The 22,695-nt window shown below is 36.3% G+C and overlaps 1 protein-coding gene across 2 annotated transcripts in view; it reads left to right on the top strand.

Moving 5' to 3' along the window:
- Positions 1 to 22,695, top strand: part of RUNX1 (RUNX family transcription factor 1) — a 200,764-nt gene that overhangs the window by 57,638 nt on the left and 120,431 nt on the right. Inside the window, exon 2 of one of the 2 annotated variants that reach the window (XM_039318496.1) lies at positions 1,358 to 1,470. The exons of the other annotated variant lie outside the window; for it this stretch is intronic. Coding sequence (XP_039174430.1) covers positions 1,407 to 1,470 — 64 coding nt within the window. The 5' untranslated portion in view covers positions 1,358 to 1,406. The remainder of the gene's footprint in view (positions 1 to 1,357; positions 1,471 to 22,695) is intronic. 2 annotated transcript variants of the gene reach the window in all.

The following is a 22,695-nucleotide window of genomic DNA, read 5'->3' on the forward strand; positions in this document are numbered from 1 at the left end:
ACTCAACTGCATGTCGTCAATGGTGGCTTAGCAAATTTCATCTTTCAAACTCATTTCCTTATATTAACAATGTACAGTATATCTGCCTTCCTAATCTGGTGCCCTTCATATGTGTCAGCCATATTGTCTAGAGTTTATGGGAACTGTAATCCAAACCATCAGAAGAGAATTAGGTTACTAAAGGCTGATTTACACAATTCCATTGTACACATCATCCAGTTTTTCATATATTATATTCTGATACAGTACACACAGGCCAAACAATGAGAATATTTTTTTCTAATGATCCATAAAATAATGGATTTGAATGTGTTTTTCTTTTTCCATTTTGTTATTTATTTGACAATTTTGTCAACTACTTATTTGAACAAAGGTGTCAGTCATAAAATTAGATTGTAATCTTTATCTCAGCAGGCAGTGCTCTCCTATTGTGAGCTTCCTGGAAGTCTGGAGCACTAAATAAAAATTCAGATATAAAAATGCAAATTTATTGTAATAAAAGTTTAACATTTACAATTACTCTTAAGAATATATTGATTGATTGATTGATTGAATGAATGAATAAATGATACAAATTTAATAAGCCATTCTGTGACTACTATAATCCACCAGTTGAAAACCATTGAAAACAAATAGGCTTTCAAAGACTTTCAAACTATTACAAAGAAAAAATTCCCTAAAATTCCAGAGGGGATACTTCTGGGAAGGATCTGACTACCAATTAAATTGATTTAATGCATGCCAGTGATTATGGCCTCCACAAGCATTATAAAGCATAGGCAGATGAACATGAGTAAAATTAGGTAAAAATAAATATATCTTAAAACTTAGTAGGACAAACTGATTTTTTAAAAAAATGAGGAACAGAATAAGCAGTATAGTTCTCTATTTCTTTTTTTTTTTCTAGTCACACATCTCTGTTTAGGGAATGAGGAACAAAGGCTTCTTGCCTTGGGAAATGTAGTGTGCTTCACAAAATAATAGAGAAAAACTGAATTTCCCTCGTGAACCATCCCGGCCTTCCCTTTGGCTATCTCATTGCCTCAGCTCAGCCATTACAGTGCAGTTCTCTGTTGCATTCAAGTTTGAGATGGTACATGAATTCAAGTGGCAATGGGTTAGGGTGAATATTCACCCTTGCAATGTACTCAAGCTCAAATATTTTAACGAAACATATTTGCCTGTGTATTTATTCCCTTAAAGAAAGTATACATGGTACATATCTCATTTAGCTTTTAAAGCCCTGCCTTTAAAGTACTGCTTTTAGCTTACTACTTTTTTACTTTGGGGGAAGGGAAAATTACTGCTGTCAGATGCAGCAAGGAGAGGGGCTAACCATGGCATTGTTTCCTCTTAGACATTAACAGCATCTGGCTTTGTGGGGTCTATGGACTTGCTTGAATGATATGCAGAGAGCTTTGAAGTGCCTTACATGTGATGCCACAGCTTCAATTTTGGATGAGAGATACAGTAAGTGTATGCATGAGGCATCTGTCTACCTTTTTATCATGTACCCAGACACAAGCAGAGAGGGAGATATCATCTTAACACATGGCAACAACCTACCACAGATTTAATGAGCCATTCCAGAAAGTGAAATGAAACTTGTTTGTTTACTGCCACAAAGCATCTATTAGAAGGATTAATGAAACCAGTATTGCTTCTGGAAGTCCAGCTGGCAACCTTCAACATAATTCCTGAATGGAAGGGAAGGGTCGATGCTTTTTTTCTTTGCTTCTCAAGTGGGAAGCAAAGCATTTCTTTTGGGGGAAGAGACTGAACCTACAGTATTTGCTCTTCCGCTTCTCCAGATGGCATTGCTAATGATCAGTGCAAGGGAAATGAATGAGGAAATAAACAAGAAGAATGTTATTGATCAAAATTAGTTTTTACTAGATTGGTAATCAAGCATGAACTAATAACTTCAGCAGCCATTGGATCAAAATGATGATCTACTTCATCTATTTTTATAGACAATCACATTTAAGTTATTGTTGTTTTAATAAATCACTAAGACAAATGGAAATCTGAATTATCAAGTCTGTACATTACATTTTCTTACCATATCAATGCATTAATGTCATCCATTAGTGACTATGCACTTCTTATATTAACATGTTACAAGCACATTTCAGAAATAAACCTCCATTTGTTTATCAAAGACAGACACTTGCAGATATACAACTTTTATTATACACATTAGAAAACTACAACATTACTTTTCAACATAATCGCCATTCAAATTGAGGCACTTGTCATAATGTCTTACAAGGTTTGAAATTCCTTAGTAGTAGTCACTCAGTGCCAAATCTGGGCTATGGGGGGGGGTAATCAAAAACATCCCAACAGAACTGCTTCAAAGTTCTTGGGTGTTTCTAGCAATGTGCGGGCAAGCATTATTGTGAACAGGCACCACACCGGAAATCAGCATGCCCCAACGCTTGTTATGAATGGCTTGTCTCCCTTTTCATAATGTTTCACAGTTGACTTCTGAATTGATGGTCAAACCACACTCCATGAACTTCACTAGCAGTGCTCCTTTGGCATCTTCACATTTGGCAGGATTTTCTATGGCATCACTTCTGGTGTAGTTTTGGTTCACGATAATGCTTGCCTGCACACCACTAGACACACCCAAGAACTTTTGAAGCAGTTCCATTGGGATGTTTTTGATTACCCACCCCCAATAGCCCAGATTTGGTGCCAAGCAACTACTATTGAGGAATTTCAAACCTGGTAAGACATTATGACAAATGCCTCAATTTGAATGGTGATTATGTCGAAAAGTAATATAATGTTGTAGTTTTCTAATCTGTATAATAAAAGTTCTGTATCTGTGAGTGTCTGTCACTGATAACCAAACAGGTTTATTTCTGAATTGCCCTCATATTTTTATTTGGAGCTACCTGTAAGGAATGTGTGCAAATATTTTCTGCATTTTTCTCTTCATTTACACTTAATAAAAGTTCTCTCAAAACTACTTAGAGGGGCAATCAATGTACAGTAAATATTAGTAAATGAACCCTTAAGATAATATGGGGAAATCACCTCCATACTAATCTCTATGTACAAGTGAAAGCCCAATGAAAGCTAGGTAGCTTGGAGTTTCAACAGCCTATAATTCTCTTTCTGGCAGAAAGGTAATTGATTTAAATTTTTACTTCAAAAAATATATTGCTGTGAATTATTCTACTTTTTCTTATGTGGAGCAGAGCTACAAAAGAGCAAAACCCATCTGTCTAAAGCAGTGGTTCTCAACGTTTGTGTGACGGCAGCCCCCGTCACACAAACGTGCCGCGCACATGTGCGGCGGCGCCCCCATGCGTGGCGCGGCGCCGCCCCCTGAGGGGGAAAAATGGCAGATCGCCTTGTTTGGCGATCCCCGAGAAATGGTCGATCGACCCCAAATGGGGTCGCGACCCATAGGTTGAGAACCGCTGGTCTAAAGCTAGTCCATCTATGTAATTGGAAGGGTACTTCATAAAGAAGGAAACATATTCCCTTTAATAACCCAGTATTTAATTAGAGTAAATAAAAGGCACAAAGGAAGAAAAAAACCAACTTGGAAATTTTACATAAAAAAATCTAACAGATTATCTGAACAGTCTTTGAAGTTGGTGAAAGTGGATTAAATGTCCACATAAAGAATTGGACTTGGTCGTCTGTACTTTTTCTTCTCACTTTCATTACACAGTGCCAATTGCTTTTCAAACATTCAAAACATCCATATTCTAAACAGAAGATTTTAAAGAAATACTTCAAAGAGGACAATATTTCAGGGAAAAATCTAAAGCTATGAACAAGGTTCAAGTTCCTCGGTATTTTACAATGACAAAATATTAATTTGTGTAATCCTGAATGGCTGCTATATTTTTTCCTCTCTATAAAAGTGTCCATTGACAGCAAGTTTCCTCATACCGCTGTCCTAAAACAGCAGGTCACAAACAGTTCACTTCCTTAGAACATTTTTTAAGTTCATGGAAGAAGTTAACTAATAGACAGTCCTGAAAGGGAATAGAAATTTCATGTAAAATAGTTTGCTTTCATTTAAATTTATCTAACTATTTGTCACATCCTCCATAAGGAACCTCCTTGGAGAAAGGAAACCACAATGATTACTAATTTGTATAGTACTTCTGTTGCTGTTGTTGTTGAGATGAAGTCCAAAAATAAAAGTGTATGTAAGAGCATAAGTCCAATTAGTTGAATAGTTCTAGTAAAAAAGAATGTAACTGTAAAGTCAAGACTGGTATTTAAAGCATCATCTCAACAGTTCAGATAGTATTTGGGGTGAAAAAGGAAAGAATGGCAGCTCAATGGTTAAAAGAAAAAAAGCCTGGCATCCCAAACCCTATGTCCATGGTGCTTTTCAACTCAGAAAGAACTTGAGAATCAGGACTAGAAAGAGAATCCATTTGAGGACCAAAAGAGCAGTAACTGAGGAAGACAGAAGACAATTAGATTTGCCAATGACCCGACCCAACTCATGATAATAATTATACCTATAATAGTGGGAAGATAGTTTTCTAAAAATTATCTGCTTATATATCCTGGTTAGAAAAATGAAATATACTTTGTGTTTTGGAACAATTGCAGTATTTCTAGAGTAACCCCCAACCCTTTTGTTTATTTATTTGTTTTAGACCATGCCTATATTGCCTAATAGGCTGGGGCACATCTATCAAAAGCTAAAAAGATAAAACTGTACTTGGAAAATTGATTTTTGTAATGCAGTGTGTTGTGACATATATAATGGAATGTTGACTGAGCAGACTTTGGGGAAGAGAGCTTACTTGGCTGGGTCTTCCCCAGCCTGCAAATTGTGGTTGTTTGATGGCACGTTGTTACCCATCTGTTGATTTCTTGTTGAGAAAGGTATCAAAAAACAGAGCATGTGTTGCATATGTTGCTGTGAACTCCTGAATGAAATGAGATACAAATCTAACAAATATATTAGGTAAGTAGCCTTCCCATTGGCTTTTCAGGTCACATTTGATTATTTGTTTGTTTGTTTATTGATTGATTTATTAAATTTATATGCCACTCATCTCACCTAAAGGCAATTTAGTCAGTTTACGGCAAAGTGAAAATCAAGATAAAACATTAAAATATTAAGGTAATAAATTTTAACATTAAAATTAACAGAGATGGCAAGGAAGGAAGGAAGGAAGGAAGGAAGGAAGGAAGGAAGGAAGGAAGGAAGGAAGGAAGGAAGGAAGGAAGGAAGGAAGGAAGGAAGGAAGAAAGATACACTTGGGATAGATGTAGAAACTTTTCTCATTTCATTAATCACCATCACTATGACACGCCCCCCTGGGGGCCCAGGCCAATTGGCAGAGTCAGGTTTTAAGGCCCTACAAAAGACCCAGAGGATGGGTACAGCACTCAGTTCAAGGAGCTTGATGTTACAGAGAGCCGGAACCATGGCAGAAAAGCTTTTTCTCCTGGACCCCACTCGGTAGAAATCTTTAACCAATGGGATCCTTCTGCTGGTGTGGGTTATTAGGCTCATTTTTAAGATTAGTTAAATTTTTAAGATTTATGAAGGCAGTGAATTTGATGGTGTTCCTACGTTATCTGAAAGGGTCTAATGAATTTTAACATGTTTGACTGATTCTTAAGCTGTTCACAATCCCCCAAGAAAGAGAATTACATCCCACATTTTGAGAATCCCCATCTTAGAATATTCCTCAAAGCACTTTATAGTATCTTGCTTAAACTAAAATTGACAGATAAATTTAAATCTAAAAACCACTTACATTTAAAACATATCAATAAAATGTATTTGTTACTTCAGTGGATTAAGGCTTTTTCCATGCTTTTTACTATTTCAGTTGTCAAGATGCATTGCAAGATACAGACAATAATTTCAAACAAGAGCATCTATTTACATTTCAGATATAAAGATAAAATTCTAGTCATTGGTAATTGAATCAAAGTAAAAACTTGTGTCAATCTATTAAATTTAAATGAGGCCCGGTGTTTCTGTTTCAAGTATTGCAAAATGATGGTGTGATGTAGGCTGAGTGTGACATCTGTTTGGCTTTTGACTGGGTGCATGTGTTGGATTTCTTTCTCTACAACAGGGGTGTCAAACTGCTGGCCCACGGGCTGGTTTCATCATACTGGAGCCGCACCCACCCCATTGCCGGCAATGGCGAAAAAGCTTTGATACATTGCACGACGTCATGTGATATCGCGAGTTTGACATGTCTGCTCTACAAGAAACTGTAGAACATCATGTGACTGGCAATATGATTCATGAACACCATATAGAACTCTTAGATGGCCTGCTGTTATATCTTAAAGCTTTCCATTTTGTTGGTACTGGAAGAAATAACCTTGTGAAATATGATAAGGCTTTGTGTAGCAAACAGTGTTTAGGTATTAAAACAGCATTATAGTTTACATATCAGTGAGAACATGTGATTTACATCTGATAACAGTACTCACACTGAAACCTAATTTTTAGCCAGAAGTTCAATAAATTAGATGCTTTACATTTAGGTCATAGTGAAAATGTATTGTTTCATCTGAATTGTGGGAGATGATTACAAACCCATTTAAGGGTTTTCTGCATCTTCTTTCCATGAGAGAAAATTGCCACTGCTATTCAGTTAAACATGGAATGTGGTTCACTTGCCTCAACAATGTATTCTATGCCTCTAAATTCAGAATGAAATCACTGTCTCATCATAAATGATGTAAAAAATCTTTAACCTGATATAGGCCACATGTGAAACCCATCATTTTTTGAACATCCTTTGTTCAAAAAAGGCTAGTCTCAGATCACTTTCAAAGTTTCCCATAATAATCAAACACTTAGGAGGATTGCCTATTGGACATTCAGGAAATTCAAAACCCTCTGGGAATCAAGTGCATCCATCAGGCACATGGGACAGGCCAATCATAAAGGTCCTTCCTCCCTGTGGAGGTAGATTCCAACATCAACATGGCTGTGTCCAGCACTGGGGAAGGGAGGAAGTGGTGCAGCAAGGAGGATATATAACACCAACAAACAGAGCTCAACCTCCTTAATAAGGACTCACATCTGGTTTTCTGTGGGAAAGTGTTTCTGGTCATCTACAGATAATGGTCTTCCATACCATAGTTTCAGCTGATGCAACTCCCCAAATCATGATCATCCAGGCATGTCAAACTGCCAGCCCATGGGCCGGATGTGTCACGCCGAAACCGTGCCCACCCCATTGCTGGCAATGGGGAAAAGGTCACAATATGCCTGCATTAGGTCATGGTGAGACAGGTTTAATCTGTCTTCTCATCAGAATCAAATTTTGAATGAGGACAGATTTATTACAGGATGACTGGCATCAACAGTTTCATCTGGAGACTATATTGTAGATGGTTTTATTAGGAAGTATTAATAATGATATTAATGCTTCCTGCAAACATTGGGTGCAGAATCTGGCATTGATTTCATTCAATATTTCTATTGACATGTTATTAAGAGCTGTTGTGAAGAGCTGTTTTTAAATTGGATGATGTAAGAAAATAGTTTCTAGTCTATGGCTGGGAAATGTTATTATCCAAGAGACTGATATATTTGGGTGATCTTACGTCAGTATTATTTTCTAGACTGGCATCAGTCTGTCTTATTTGAGTGCTACTGTGAGGGTTCTTTTCTTCCAAGGACTGAATGCCCACAGCATTGCAAATCTGTATACAATTATTTATAGCAGCACACATTTTCCCAACAACAGACAACTCCACTTTTGTAGGACTTTGCAAGGTGCAAAGCTCATGTCTTTAATATTCAGTCCTTTATACTTGGTCTGTTAACACATAGTTCAGACCAAAGTTTTAAAGTCTATAAAGCAGCATACAACCTTTGTCTTTTTCCAAAAGTTCCTACATTAGCTGGGGTGAGGTGCTGTTTCAATGTGATATGGCTCCTTTTCAGGTTATTACCCAGCTGCCAGCAAAATACCAAACTTCAGGCAGGACTCCCATCAATATATGCTGCTCACCATTAAAAAAAAGCTACTTATGACCTGTTCTCAAAGTTAATACTGCTCATACAGACATACACAATCTTGTAATTGCATTCAGGCATTTGACAATCAGCTCACATTTATGACTGGTTGCAGGGTTCTGCAGTCATGTGACCACAATTTGTGGTCTTTCAAAAAATTTCTATTCATGGGAATAGATTTGCTTAAGGACCATGTGACTCACTTAATCATGAGATTTGTCTAACAGCTATGGTGACTTGCTTTACAACCATCATAAAAAAGGTCTTAAAATCAAGTCTAGTCACATGAGGCCTTGACTTACAACTGAAATCCCAAGTCAACCTGTAATAGCTGCCAGTCTCCAGACACTGCCTATGCTTCCCCATCCATATGTTGTTGCTATCACCTTTCTTCCTATACTAGCCCCACTCTGTCTTACCATTTGTAATCTAAGAGCCCAAGTGGGATGAGACTGTCTTTTGATATCAGCATGTCCTTGAAAACACAAGGGTGTGGCTCAATTGTCACAGACAGCTGCAACACTGGCTTGGATGCAGCTGGCTGCAGCCACTATTCCCAACTTTACTCCCTCACAGGTACTGCCGTCTGAAAATCATTTATTGTAGATCTTTGTTGTACAAGTCAATCTGACACGTCTAAATAGATGCTACCTTAACCCTAATAAGGTTTAGCTATAATAGGCTGTATTGTAGTTCAGTTTCTTTCTTGGTGGTGAATGGAATGGCTGCGCATCCCTTGCTCCATTTATTCTCTTAGCAAATTATCTTGGCAGTACTAGATTACTAGACACTATATTCTGCAAACAAAGTTAGCGTGCACTCAAGATTGTTGTGCCAAACGTAGACGAGGTTAAACGTTTCTTGCAAAATCACCATGGGTCTTTTAAGAAAATACAAGACAATTTCCACTTTCTTATTTCTTTCCTCTCACCTCAAGCCTTATCACATTTTAGTATGACCTGCTCTTTCCTGGGAAGTAAAGGAGGAACTCATGCCACTTCACAAACAGCCCTGACAATCAAATTTTAGTTGCACAAAAAACTATGACATATAAAGGACGTATTTCCCCAGTGTGTTCCTCTGAATCTCATTAATTGTTCATCTGTGCTTCATATTTTGAAGCCCACCTCCCAGTTTAAACATACTCGGCTTGATTGTCTTAACAAGGACAATTAATCCACTCTCCCCATATCCCAACAATCTCCCTTTGCAAATTGATTTGCATTTTGTCACATGGCGTCAAAATGAGGAAAATTGTTTCTAGGGAGCACAAGGTACCCAATGCAGAGGTTTGGGGATATATACAGCTTTTTATACAGAAAGTGCTGGATCTTTTCTACAACAGAATAATCTATAAATAATTATTTTCTGTTTTAAAATGATTTTCCTAAAGTTTGTTGTACTTAGAATTGTTTGAGAAAAGCAAGCAGGGTTTGGGGCCAGGACCTCATTCTGATATTAAATCTGTGTCTATGCACTGCTGCATTAGTCCAGATTCTATTTCCATTTACAATTATGAACATCTGTGCCACAGGAGACAAGTTTGCTACCATGCACTACTGTTAGATTTTGTGCCAGCAATTTCCATTGCTTCATGTGGTTTGTATTTTGTTCTTTAAACAGTTAACCATGTTTTTGGTTTCTCTTCCAGAAAAGTTTAAATTTAGCAAAGATAAGCGTTAATAGAGAACATATTAAGGAAATGACAGAACTCCCTCTTAGAAAGCATTCTAGGTAAATTTCATATATTTATAAATAAACAAGCAGAACTTCTCCCTCTGTGTGTGTCTCTCTCTCTGTGTATGTGTGTGTATACACATACACACATGTACACATTTATTCTGAGTGAAGATGAACCAGGACTGAAAATTATATAAATCAAAGAGGCAAACCCTTTTAAGCATATCCGCATTTCAATAGCACTGCCTGGCTTCCATTAAAGTAATTCAAAATCTTTCCACAGATAGGATATACAGATAAAATAACAAATGTAGAATTAATATAAGCTTTCATAACTTAAGCCATACTGTAACCAGCCAGTCATAATTCTGTTTCCCATTCTAAAGAACAAGAACTTCATATTTTTGGGAACAATCCAATTTCTTTCAAAATTCTAGTAATTCTGCCATTGATTTCAGTTAAAGATGACCTGCATACTTCTTTTCTTCATTGCTCTGAATAGCAACCACTATATTGTTATTATTATGTAATAGTAATGCGGATATGATGGATAAATTGTCATGGTACAGACCAGTGGTGGCGAACTTATGTCACATGTGCCTCTCTGTGGGCATGCATGCCGTTGCTCTAGCCCCACCTCCCCCCGTGGCCCCCTCCTCACCAGCAGCCCCCCCGGAGGAGAGTTGCCCCCGGACATGGCCTGCACAGAGCAGCACAGCTAAGGACATGGCAGCTGGGCAGTAGGGACAGCCGGGCAGCAGATGATGCTGTGGGGCATGGGCGGAGGCCATGGCCACCATGGAGCTGCAGAGTTACCTGGGCAATCTGCTGCAGTGGGCTGTAGAAGTGGTAGGTGGCCCTGTGGGTGGGCAGGGGGCGGAGCAGGGACCCAAGTGGAGAACTGAGCGGGGGTGGACAGGGGTGGAGTGGGGGTGCAGCAGGGGCAAGTGGGGTGGGGGGTAGAGCATGGGCAAGGTGGGGGCTGGGCAGTTTTGGGGCACTCGGTGTCTAAAAGGTTCGCTGTCACTGGTATAGAAGAATGTGTAAAAATTAAACATTTATTTGTCTCAAAATAGCAAGCCAGAATCTTTAGCTTTGTCCTCCAATGCTCAATTATGTTAAGTATTCAACAAAATAAACTGAAAAATATTAGAACATAGAAACACAGAATGTAAGGTTTGGAAGATATTTTGGACACCATCTATTCTAGTCTCTGCCCAGAGCAGGAAGTCACCACTGCCAACATCATGCAATAGACATTAGCTCTAATCCTTTGTTTCAAAAAAAAGGGGGGGGGGCTTCTCTTTGCCTTTTGTTGCTATTAATGCTTGATCTTAAAATACCTAATTCAAAACAAATCATCTTCAGAAACAGCGCTTTTTTTCACCTTTGAATCTTGAATATGATCTTATGAAAACTTGCCTTTACACTAAAATTTGAACCTTATGAGCATTAGATGTTGATAAGGAAGCCAACAGAAATTCCAGAAATATATTCTAATATTAACTTGTAACCCATTAGATCAAAAGTTAAGTGTAATGCCTGCCTCTAATAATCCATTTGCCTATTTTAGACTAAGAAAACGTTTTAGAAGAAATACTACTTTACCTTTAATTGTGCAGATCTCAGTTAAAGTCAGAGAATCAAAGAATTAAATGACAAGAAACTAATTCTGCACTTCAAAATATAGCTTGAGAACAGAGGCCTGAAGCAATATCATAATGAAGAAAAGCTGAATTTAGAGGGAAAGAGGAACATCCAAAACTGGGAAACAACTGTAGTGTAAAAGCAGACTGAAAATAGCAAGTTGAAGGGATGGTATCTAAACAGAGGCTAAAATATTTGGTGTGTCAAAATGTATAAAAAGATACTTTGTGCTTTAACCAAAACCAAGATGGAAGCAGTCCTCTTCATTCTTTGCCCAATGTCCTCCCCAAAACCTATACTATACCTAATAAAACTTCTAACAGTTATTAATAATGTTGGTGAAAAATGGCAAATACAAATCTTAAAATAACACAAAGTACATATTATATATTCTGTTATCTTTGCTCCTGTTGTTGTTTATCCCTTTGAAAATGCAGTAATAACAATTTACAGAACATATTCCAGCAGTGCCTTGATTGCAACAAAATCAGTTTGTATTCCATACAAGGAATGGAAGAACTAAAGAAGAATGTGAGAACTAAACAAGACTTCAATGATAATCATTTCAATTATTGTAGTATAACTCAGAAATGCTGAATTATATTTACCTGACTTTCGTGACACTATCAACACCTATTATAAAAATTTTGAGATTTGCATAGGTGTACGGACTGCATACAGAGAGCATACTGTATGTTTCTTTGCAAATAACAAGGTCCACAGTGTGTATGGAATTGTAATAGCCATTTAATATATTATATGAATCTACAAATACAGGAGTCTTTTGTTTTATTGAAAAGCAGAAGTTGAGAGGTTAGCTGTAACTGATAGTAATTCTTCTAACAAAATTTCATAGAATAGCTTCGTTGGATGTGTTATTTGAAAATCAATTCTCTATGTTTGGAAACATTTGTTCCTGTGTTTATTAGATGCAAATTGAACATAAGAAAGAAAGAACGGGGTAGATACAAATCAGACAAGGGATGCAGCATATCTTATTTCATTCAAATCAGTGTACCCTTTTCACTTCAATAGGAGGTGGGAGCAGATTTTTCCACTTGGCAGAAATAGTAATTATTGAATTATAGTGAATAGGGTCGCAAAAAACATTTTTCTTCCTTTCTTTCTCATACATGCATGCATCAACTGAACATCAGAAACAACTCTGCCACATAGTCTTGTCAATGTGCCATTTCCTAGTAGTACTGAACTTCTTTTGTTTGATAATAAATAATAAAATTTTGATAATAATAAAATTTTGTTTGATAATAATAAAATATTAATAAATAATAAAATTCTCAAACATACTCAAGATTACTAAGAACAACTCAAGATTGGACCAGAGACAGGACCAAGCATGCAGGTCACATGCAGATTCTAAGCATATCTCTGGGACCCCAAAAGATTTGGTTTTTTTTTTTTTTTTTTTTTTTTTTTTATTGAGAATTTTTAACATTTTACAAAATAAATCCCCTCCCCAAACCCGCCCACCTACCCATACCCTCCCCCAACTCCCCAAACCTCCCTAACCCTCCCCTGAACCTCCCAGAGTTGATTACAGGCTTATCCAAAATGTTTCAAAAGAAAAAAAAGAAAAAGAACTTAAAACACATATAAAACTTAAGACACCTATAAATCCTAAACAATCCTAAGAACCTTAAATTAAATGAATTATTTCTAGAAAATAATAATAAACACATTATAATATACTCTAAAAATCTTCTAATCTTACTTATAATATTATCCATCCTTCTACATAAGTTTCTTCCAAGACACAATTTTAAGCACTGCTTTCTTTAAACATCTATAACTACAATATAAAGTCAGCATAAATCATAAGCAAATCTAAATAGATTTAGTTAAACGAGTTATAGTCCCTCCAAAACACAAATTTAAACAATCAAAACTTGAAACATTAGAACAAACAAATTATAATCAATCAAAAACACAAATCTAAACATTACTTAAAACTTTAAACATTAAAAATCCCGCCCAAAACACTAAACACATTGTAATATACTCCAATCCTTCTAATATCAAAAATATTATTATCATTTTCATAAACTCCCCCAAAACACAAATTTATACATTACTTAAACTTAAAAAAGGAAAAAAAAACAAGACACCTTTATACTCATTTAAATCTTATCAGATTCCATCCAAAGTAGACAGTTTATAGCAAATTCCACCCTCAAAAAACACTATAGGAAATTCCATCCACCATAAACACAATAGATATTCAAATCTTCATCAGTAACAAGTTGCAACCACAAAAACCCCAGTCCTTATCAATCTCAATTGTCCATTTTCATTCTCCATTCATTATCATACTGATATTATTATTGTCAGCCTCGATTGTCCATTTTTGTCATAAAGCTTAAAACAAATGCTTTAGGATCTGTCCTCAAAAGCTGCTCCAAATTTTCTGAGTCTCCCAACGACTCAGAAGCCAGTACATGTGGGGATTCCTTAATCTCCTTATTCTGTTGGTCTTTTTCTTTACAATTATACGTTGCACAGATTTTCCTCTGCCCCTTCCTCTCAACTTGTTGACGCCCCTCAGGCTGGAATTTCCCCTTTTTCATCTCAGATGACCCTTCCATCCTTGAAGATTGCTCCAAAGGATTTATGGGTCTTGCTTCTCCCACAGATTCAGCAATCACTAGGTGTGAAATTTCATTACTCTTCTTCAGTTGCTGCTTTTCTTTACAGTTTTGTGCTACACAAGTTGTCTCCTGCTCCTCAATCTGAACATGTTGAGATCTCTTAAACAGGGGTTGCCCAATTTTAGAGTCTTCAAACTGTAATTCTACATCCATTTCTTCCAAAGTCTTGAACTTAATAGATGGAGATGAACATACCCCCAATACTGAAGTATAAAAATCTTTTGCTTGAGAAACAGTATTAAGTCTGTAACATATTCCCAGGTAATTCACCACCATTCCAATCGGAACATCCCATCTAAACGAAATTCGTCTCATTTTAAGTTCATTTGCTAAAAAGGCAAACTCCTTTCTTCTTCTTAAAATTTTAGATGGGATCTCCTTTAAAATTATAACATCTTGTGAAGCAATTTGAAATCTCTTCTTATAAAAAGCTTGTATAATTTCATTGCGTAAAGATTTCTTCCCAAAGTAAATTACCACATCTCTTGGCAAATTCTTTTGTACTGCCACCGCAGAGTTAACTCTAAATAGTTTTTCAATTTCACTAAGTATTCCTTCTTTTTCTTTATTCAAAATTACAGCAAAGTCCTTTGCAACCATCTCTTTCAGATCTTCTTGCAAGGACTCTTCCAAGCCCCTAATTCTTAAGGCGTATTCCATTTGACCATATTGAAGCATAAGAATCTCGTTTTCCATTTCTTTTTCCATACTTTCAATTTTCCCCTCCATTAATTCCACTTTTTCAGCTACTTCTTCCACCTGGGAATTCAACTTTTCAAGAACAGAAGCAACTCCTTTTAGAGCCAAAACTATGTCTTGCCTCAAAATCTTATTATTTTCTTCCAAAATCTTTTTCATTTCTGCCCTAATTTGAATTGTAAAATTTTCCATCATTTGTTGCATATCCTTCACAGTTGTTGGCTGGGCCACAGAAGATTTAGGAACTGTGAAATTCAGTGGACGCTTTGGAGCCATCTTAAAAAAAAAACTTTACTCCTTCTTAAAAATTACAAAAATTCCTTCAAAAGAAAATCATAACTCCCTCAAAGGAAAATCTTTAAAATAATGAGAAAAATAAAAAAATAAAAAAGGGAGTTAGAAAAGAAGAAAAAAAAAAAAATAAAAAAAATTAAAATATACACTCCAATCATTAAAATGAAAAAAAAGAAGGAAAAGAGGAGGGAAAAAACCAGAATGCCTGCCCTTTAAAAATACAAGAGACAAAACCACAAATCAAACCAAAACAAAAAGTTAAAATATACACTCCAATCGTTAAAATGAGAAAAAAAAAGGGAAGAAAAACCAAAATGCCTGCCTTTTAAAAATACAAAAAGCAAAACAAAAAATCAGACCAAAACCAGAATGCCTGCCCTTTAAAAATACAAGAGACAAAGCAACAAATCAAACCAAAACAATAATAATACTTCTAAAATCCATCCAATTCATTAAAAAGAAAAAAAAAAAGGAGAAAGTAAAAAAAACCGATCGCCACTCTAGCTTCCCCAAAAAAAAAAAGAGAAAAACGCTAGAAGGTCTCCCGATCGCCATTTACTTTCTCTTTCAACAAAAAAGCAAATAGTAGAAAAAAAGACTGTAAACAAAACAATAAACCTTTGGATTTAAAATAAAATCGAAAAAGGCGAAAAATAAATCAATAAAAGAAATTAGAATATACACTCCAATCGTTAAAGTGAAAAAAAGAAGGGGGGGGGAAACAAAATGCCTGCCTTTTAAAAATACAAAAAGCAAAACAAAAAATCAAACCAAAACAATAATGTTTAGAAAATTAAACAACAAAAATTAATAATACTCTAAAATCCATCCAGTCCTTAAAAAGAAGAAAGAAAAAAAAGAGAAGGTAAAAAAGCCGATCGCCATTCTAGCTTCCCGAAAAAAAAAAAACACTAGAAAGTCTGCCGATCGCCATTTTACTTTCCCTTTCAGCAAAAAGCAAAAAATAAAAAGAAAGACTATAACAAAAGAATAAACCTTTAAATTTAAAATACATGTAAAGTCAAGGAAAGCAAAAAAATAAATCCTCTAAACAACTCTGTCCGCTTCTTAAAAAAAAACCACTAAATCACTTTAAACGCGGAGGTGGTTGCGAGGGCTTGTTTTGTCCCAAGGACAAAAGCAGCTGGGAAGCGGAGACAGTCTGAACTCCGTGGGAGCACTCTGTCACCCCCAAAAAAGAAAAATTGGGGGTACATAAGAGGCTCTACCACTATTCAGACTACCCTCTGCCCCCCCCCTTTGCCCGGGAGGGGGATTTTGAACCGCTGAACAGCTGATGTCTGCTGTTCATAGCGGTTCATACACTTACCCAGGAGGACGGCTACAAAGTAGCCGCCATCGCCCAACGCAGATCCACCGGAAGTGGTTTGGTTTTTAAAAAGAAACATTAAAATGGGGATGCCTATATCCTGAAAATAATACTTTAAAAAAAAAAACACCAGACTATAGCAGATCTTCCACATATGGAATGGCTATTTGCTCATTACAGAATTTTCTACGTTTCTGTCCCGTTAAGGCCTATCTATAGCAAGCACTCAGGCAAGAAAGTAGAGCTCCCCACCCACTTTAGTTCCCTAGCAAGTATACGAGTAACAAACTGGTTCTGATACATTTTTGAAAGCCTGATGCTATTTTATACCTATGTGTGGGGGCGGAGGGACAGGTAATAAAATAGCATCAGGCTTTCTATGTACATACGTATGTATGTACGTATGTATGTATGTATGTATGTATGTATGTATACACAAATATATTCGTGTATTCGTTCAACATCAGTAACAGCAAATGTATTGAAACATTTTTTAAAAAAAAAATCCATGGTAACAAAATAATAAAACATCATTTTAAAATACTTTTTACAAGGAAATAATTTGGTAATAATTCAGTTTTTTCCTAAGCTAAACATCCTTAATATGGCAAACTTTTCTTATAAAAACATATTATTCCAGTGGCACTTTATAAGACTTGTCCTCCTCCTCTTCTTCATCATCTTCATCAAAGTGAGGGTTTAGTCTAATAAGATGATCTGTTTGTTTGATAACATGGATGTGATTAGTTATGAAAATTAACTGGATGAAATTTGAATTCTGTCAAATGGATTGAAATGATTTAAGGTTGGACTTTATTTTGTTATTTTAAAGAGATTGATTGATGGATGGATTAGATACGTATAGGATAGATTAATATTTTATTTTAAATAAGGGATATTAGTGGAAGAAGAAATAAATAAGATCTATGATAAAATTAAGGAATTAGAATATAATTCAAAGGGATACCCAAACTGATAATGTTTGTACTTAAAGTTATTTTGATTATGGTAGTGTAAATTTATAAAGCTTTAAAAACAGGTTTAGGTTGAATAAATTTAAGCTAGAATTGGATTATTTTAAATAAAATGTTACTTAAGGGAAAAAGAGAGGGAATATTTGATGTATTGATTGAATTATGTACATATGTTTTGTTTGCGGGTGTTTGACTACCCTAACACCATGGTGTGTCTTGAGTACTTTGTTTTAAAAATCAAAAAACCAATAAAACTTGTCTTAAAAAAAAAAGTGAGGATTTAGTAATAATATATAAGAATTAGTATGCTGTTCCAAGTGACATTATGATAGAAAAAGCAGGAGGCCTACTCTTGGAGTGTGGTGTCAGATATATGATCCATTGTTAAATGGGAATTTTCAGTTTAGTTACTAACACAGTTTCTGTTACATTGATTATAACAGAGAATGAAAATTTGATGGAGTAATAATTCTCAGTATATATGTTTTGATCTAGATGAAGAAGAATTGTTCTATTCAGTTCCATTCTGTTCCATATGGTCTTAAATGGAGTCGAATAGTTCTTTAAAAGAGGAAAGAATGTATTTTTTTGACATGACTATTGCGGAGCGTACCTGTAAACACACAAGCAAACACACAGAGAGTAATAAGATGGCTTTTGATCCTGACAGCTGCCTGTCAAATTGGTTTAGCTTTGCTTCTGCAGTGCTTCCAGTTGTAATCAATGTAACAGAAACTGTGTTAGTAACTAAACTGAAAAATCCCATTTAACAATGGATCATATATCTGACACCGCACTCCAAGAGTAGGCCTCCTGCTTCTTTTCAATAGTTGTGTCAGAAAATCAATCAGTGACTTCAGCAAAATCTCGAGATTTTTCTCTCATCTGCAAAGGGCATGAATTATTCATTGCTGCTCTTCTTTTTTCAGGACACTTCCTATTTTTAACCTAAATACTTCACAAAATATATAGTTACTGAAGTTGCCAGGAGTCTCCCGTTACACTTCTGCTAACGCTTAAATATGGGAAGATAACATATCTTGGAATGTAACGCTTTGTAGCAGCCCAAGCTTAAAAGGAGGACAAGTGAATAATCTTGATTTATTATGTATTTTATATTCATCCTGCTTCTTTCTTGCTCTGTTTGTCTCTAATACGGTTCAAGAAAGCTAGAGATAAATTATTACAATTGTTATTAAGACCAGAATTCCTGTTAGGAAAATGTAATCTTAAATATTTCAAAGGACCAGAAAAAAACCCAAATAAGTAGCTATGCCAGAAATGCCTCTGAATTTAATAAGGTTTTATTTCCTGACAAATATGTTAGGCTTGTAGACTTTTGCAATGGTTTATTAGATTGGTTTATCAGCAACTGCATGCAAACTACTAGGTGCTTTCTCTCTCTCACATCCCCCACTTCCCTTTCTCTGGAAAAAGTCTGGTTAGGATCCAGTTGTCATATTTAGAATACATCTGATACTTGAATTCTGGATTAGATTTATGTCTTCAATGGGGTAAATTGTAAAATTTTAAATTATCACCAGGTTTAAGAATGAGAACAGCATTTTAGTGATAGTACATCTCTTAGATAGCTAAGAACATATAATGATAGCTATCAAGCATTGTTATGAATGACATGTCATCATTTCCGATAAGCAAATACAGCCACCTAGACAGAGTCAACTCTGTTCCATGCATGTTAGTTTTATTTATTAATCAATTAAAGATGCTTTTATGCTGCTTTAATCAATAAAGGAAGTTTACAAATGCCAGGATATAAAACAAAATAATAATAGCAATAACAACAATATAATTGACCATGATTATGCTATTTATTTAATAAAATGCAGTCATATATTATACGAAACCCTAACAAGTACTTTAAAAATCTATAATTAATAGATGAACTAGATAACTGAATATCTTAAGTCCAAAACAAACAAAACATAATTTAGTGCAACTAATGAACTCAGTTTATGATTTACTACTCTTATGTTAGCCAATTGTTCTCCAGTATTACCAGGAAAAATTAAAAATTCAACATGAAATTCCCCTTTTTCCAAATTTTATAAGCTATAACCGAAAGCCTATCATCATTGCTTCATTTTGAAGAGAAAGAGCAAGAATCTCCAGACAGAAGTGCGATGGTAAGAGCAAGCATTGTGCTAGCAAATTGGCCAGCCATTCACTACTTAAATAGAAGTTTCCCCAACTGTCAGTGACAATCGAATGAACCAATCAGATGCTACCTTTGATGATATATGGCCAATGAACAAAGCACAATATAATTCAAGGAATAAAATATTCTGCAAATATTGGCCTATCTTCTAAAGATTCTGGAAGGTAGCCTTAGATATGCACCTCCATTCCAGGCAGATGCAATATAATACTTAAATTCCATGATACCTCTGGGGAACCCTTGTAGTCTGCTAGTCTAGGCTTCATGGAATTAGAGACTTTGAACAGGATCTTGGTTCTCAATGTTCTCTCTTTTTTTAAAATTCATAGCTTTCCATACTATCATTAAGTGTTCCACTTCAACAAGGCCCAATGACAGTCCACCAGAGAGAGAAGAGAGAGAGAGAAATTAAATTGCCAATAGTAGCTTGTGTCTTGTGTTTGCTGAAAAAAATTATATTGTCCTGAATATTGGATATGCTAAATTTAAATATTTATGACATGCAATAGCAATGCAGCCTAATAAAAACGGATGCTGTCAATGAGGTTAGACAGTTTTGGGTAACAACATGTGGAGCAGCCTACCTTCACAGGTGAGAGACATGAATTGCAGGTTTGAATAGTGAGGTGCTCCACAGTCAGTGAGAGAAGACTGACTGAGCAGTGAATAAATGTAATTAGAAAATGAAGAGGATTCTTGATTGTTCACTGATGCTGAGTGCTAGACAGAAGTGCCATGGGCGGCAAGGCCTCCTCATTTGGACTATATGAGTAAGGTGGGAGCCACAGGCAGGGACATGGATTGCTATTGACAGGGAAGTGGGGAGGGCTCTGAAGGGATAGAAGCAGGCAGAAAAAACTGTGGTAATGACAAGGTAAAGAAAAATATGATGAGAGATGGGAGAAGGGCTGCTCATGGAGATTGAACCATAGTAATAAAGTTTATTTATTTATTTATTTATGAGACTTATATACCACTTTAAGTGCGAGCACTCTCTAAGCGGTGTACACCAGTAAGCAATGTATATATATATTTACATTGCCCCCAACAATCTGGGTCCTCATTTTACCTACCCCGGAAGGATGGAAGGCTGAGTCAACCTTGAGCTGGTGAGATTTGAACCGCTGACCTGCTGAACACAGTCAGCTAAAGTGGCCTGCAGTACTGCACCCTAACTGCTGCGCCACCTCGGCTCTTATTCAGAGGTGTCAAAGAAAAAGGTTGTTCTGGTTTCTAGGTCAGGCACCAGCCAAAACCCAGGGAAGGAGAGGTGGGGTAGCAGTGATAATCCAAGATATTTAGGAGACATTCAGAGGCCTTGCTCCACAGATTACTGGTTGCAAAATGTTGCTTCTTGTTGGACACCAGGAAGAGGCAGCTCTTCCTGTCTTTATAAAGCTGTGTGGGAGTGGATGTGGGATTGGGTCTGGGTGGTAGTTAACTTTTCCTTAAAAGACAGAGGGGGCCCACCAGCTCTTAAAGAGGTAGTAGTATACCTCCTTCTCAAGGAACCCTCACTCGACCCAACCAAATTGGTCAGCCAACCAAGAGAATAGCTGTAGGTATTTGGATCTTCTAGAGACAAGGTTTTTCATTTGTAGTTCAGATCTGGTGTGTAATGTGGGGGTCCTCCTACATTCACAGCTCACAGCTCCTGCCTGAACACCAGATGGCAGCTGTGGCTAGGAAAGCCTTTACACTCCTCTGAATAGTGTGCCAGTTTGCTCTCATTCCTGGATTGGGAAGTCCATGCCCTTGTAACCTCCCACCTAGATTATTGCAATGTGTTCTACATGAGGCTACCCCTGAAGACTATTTGGAAACTTCAACTGGTGTCAAATGCAGCTGCATAGGTAATAAATTGTGCCAGTTACAAATCACATGTAATAGCACTATTGTATGAGCTGCACTAGCTGCTGGTATGTTTCCAGATGCAATTGAAGGTGCTGGTTGTTACTTTTAAAGCCTTACATAGCTTGGGACCAGGTTACCTGAGGAAACATTATTTTTCAAGAGTTTCTACCTGTCCAATCCTAGCCAACAGATAGAGCATGTTGCAGATCCCATCAGCCAAAAAGTGTTGACTGGTGGGAATTAGAAGATAGGCTTTTTCTGCTGTAGCCCCTGCCTTATAATATTCATTCCTCAGAGAGTAGAATGGTCTTAACCCTGTTGACTTCTTGCAAAGCTTTAAAAACCTATGTATCTGGGCCTGCGGCTCAGAACGTGTTAAGGGCTCTGTTACTTGGCTTTACTATTAGTTGATTAATCATAATGGCTTTTTGTATTTATTTTGTGGATATTTTTGTTATTTTAATGCTTTTATATTGTTTTAATTGTTTTATGATTTTAGAATTGTAAGCTGCCTTGAATCACTTGGTTGAATTGGGCAGCTATAGAAATTGAACACATAAACAAACAAATAAACAAACAAACATCTTTAACTTTTCCTTCTTTTGAGAGGTGAATATTTTTAGAGTTGATAATATTCAACTCCTGAACTGAGTGTGAAACATTCAGTCGGTGGCCAAATCACAACTTCATGTCAGTGCAATACATTTTTAACTGATATGTCAGAAAATCAATTAATTACTTTTAAGTAGCAGTTAAGGGTATCTACACAATACAACCACTTGAATTATTAAAGAAGGTAAGGTTGAGTTTTCTCCCTAACTGAAACCTTGCCCTGGAAGAGAGTGCAAAATATTGGTTCTGCCCTGGAGCCTATTCAACATTACTGGACAGGCTACAGGGGCAGGAAAAGAAGCAAAGAGGTCTGCATCGAACTGAAGGCATGTGGCATGTGAGAGACAAAGACATGACATGCATTCAAATCTCTTACAAGATTTAGAGGGAAAATTATCTCTGCCAAAAATCAAGTACATAAATAGTCAGCAAACCTGTCATTCAGGAGGGCTACTAATTCTTTTCACTCAGAACTTTCTGATTAAATCATGGCATCTTAATCTATAAACAGCTGAATGCATTATATCAAGAATTAAGTATTCTTTTCCCAAGCCTTGGTCTGCAAACTGTCCCAAATAGAATGAGAGAGTAAAACTGTGATGCGAGAAAGAAGAAAATGTTCCATGCAGGGATTCTGCGTTCAGGTCTTTTCAGTCATGCCTCCGTCCTCTGGCATACCTTTCCCCCTATTGCCAGAGGATCCTCAATCCTAATGAAATGATCAGTGAAATTTCTATGCATTTAATCTAACATCCTTAAATGTATGG

The sequence above is a fragment of the Crotalus tigris genome, unplaced genomic scaffold (genome assembly GCF_016545835.1).
Source record: "Crotalus tigris isolate CLP2741 ecotype Arizona unplaced genomic scaffold, ASM1654583v1 scf7180000017601.7605149639:7615979, whole genome shotgun sequence".
Lineage (NCBI taxonomy): Eukaryota > Metazoa > Chordata > Lepidosauria > Squamata > Viperidae > Crotalus > Crotalus tigris.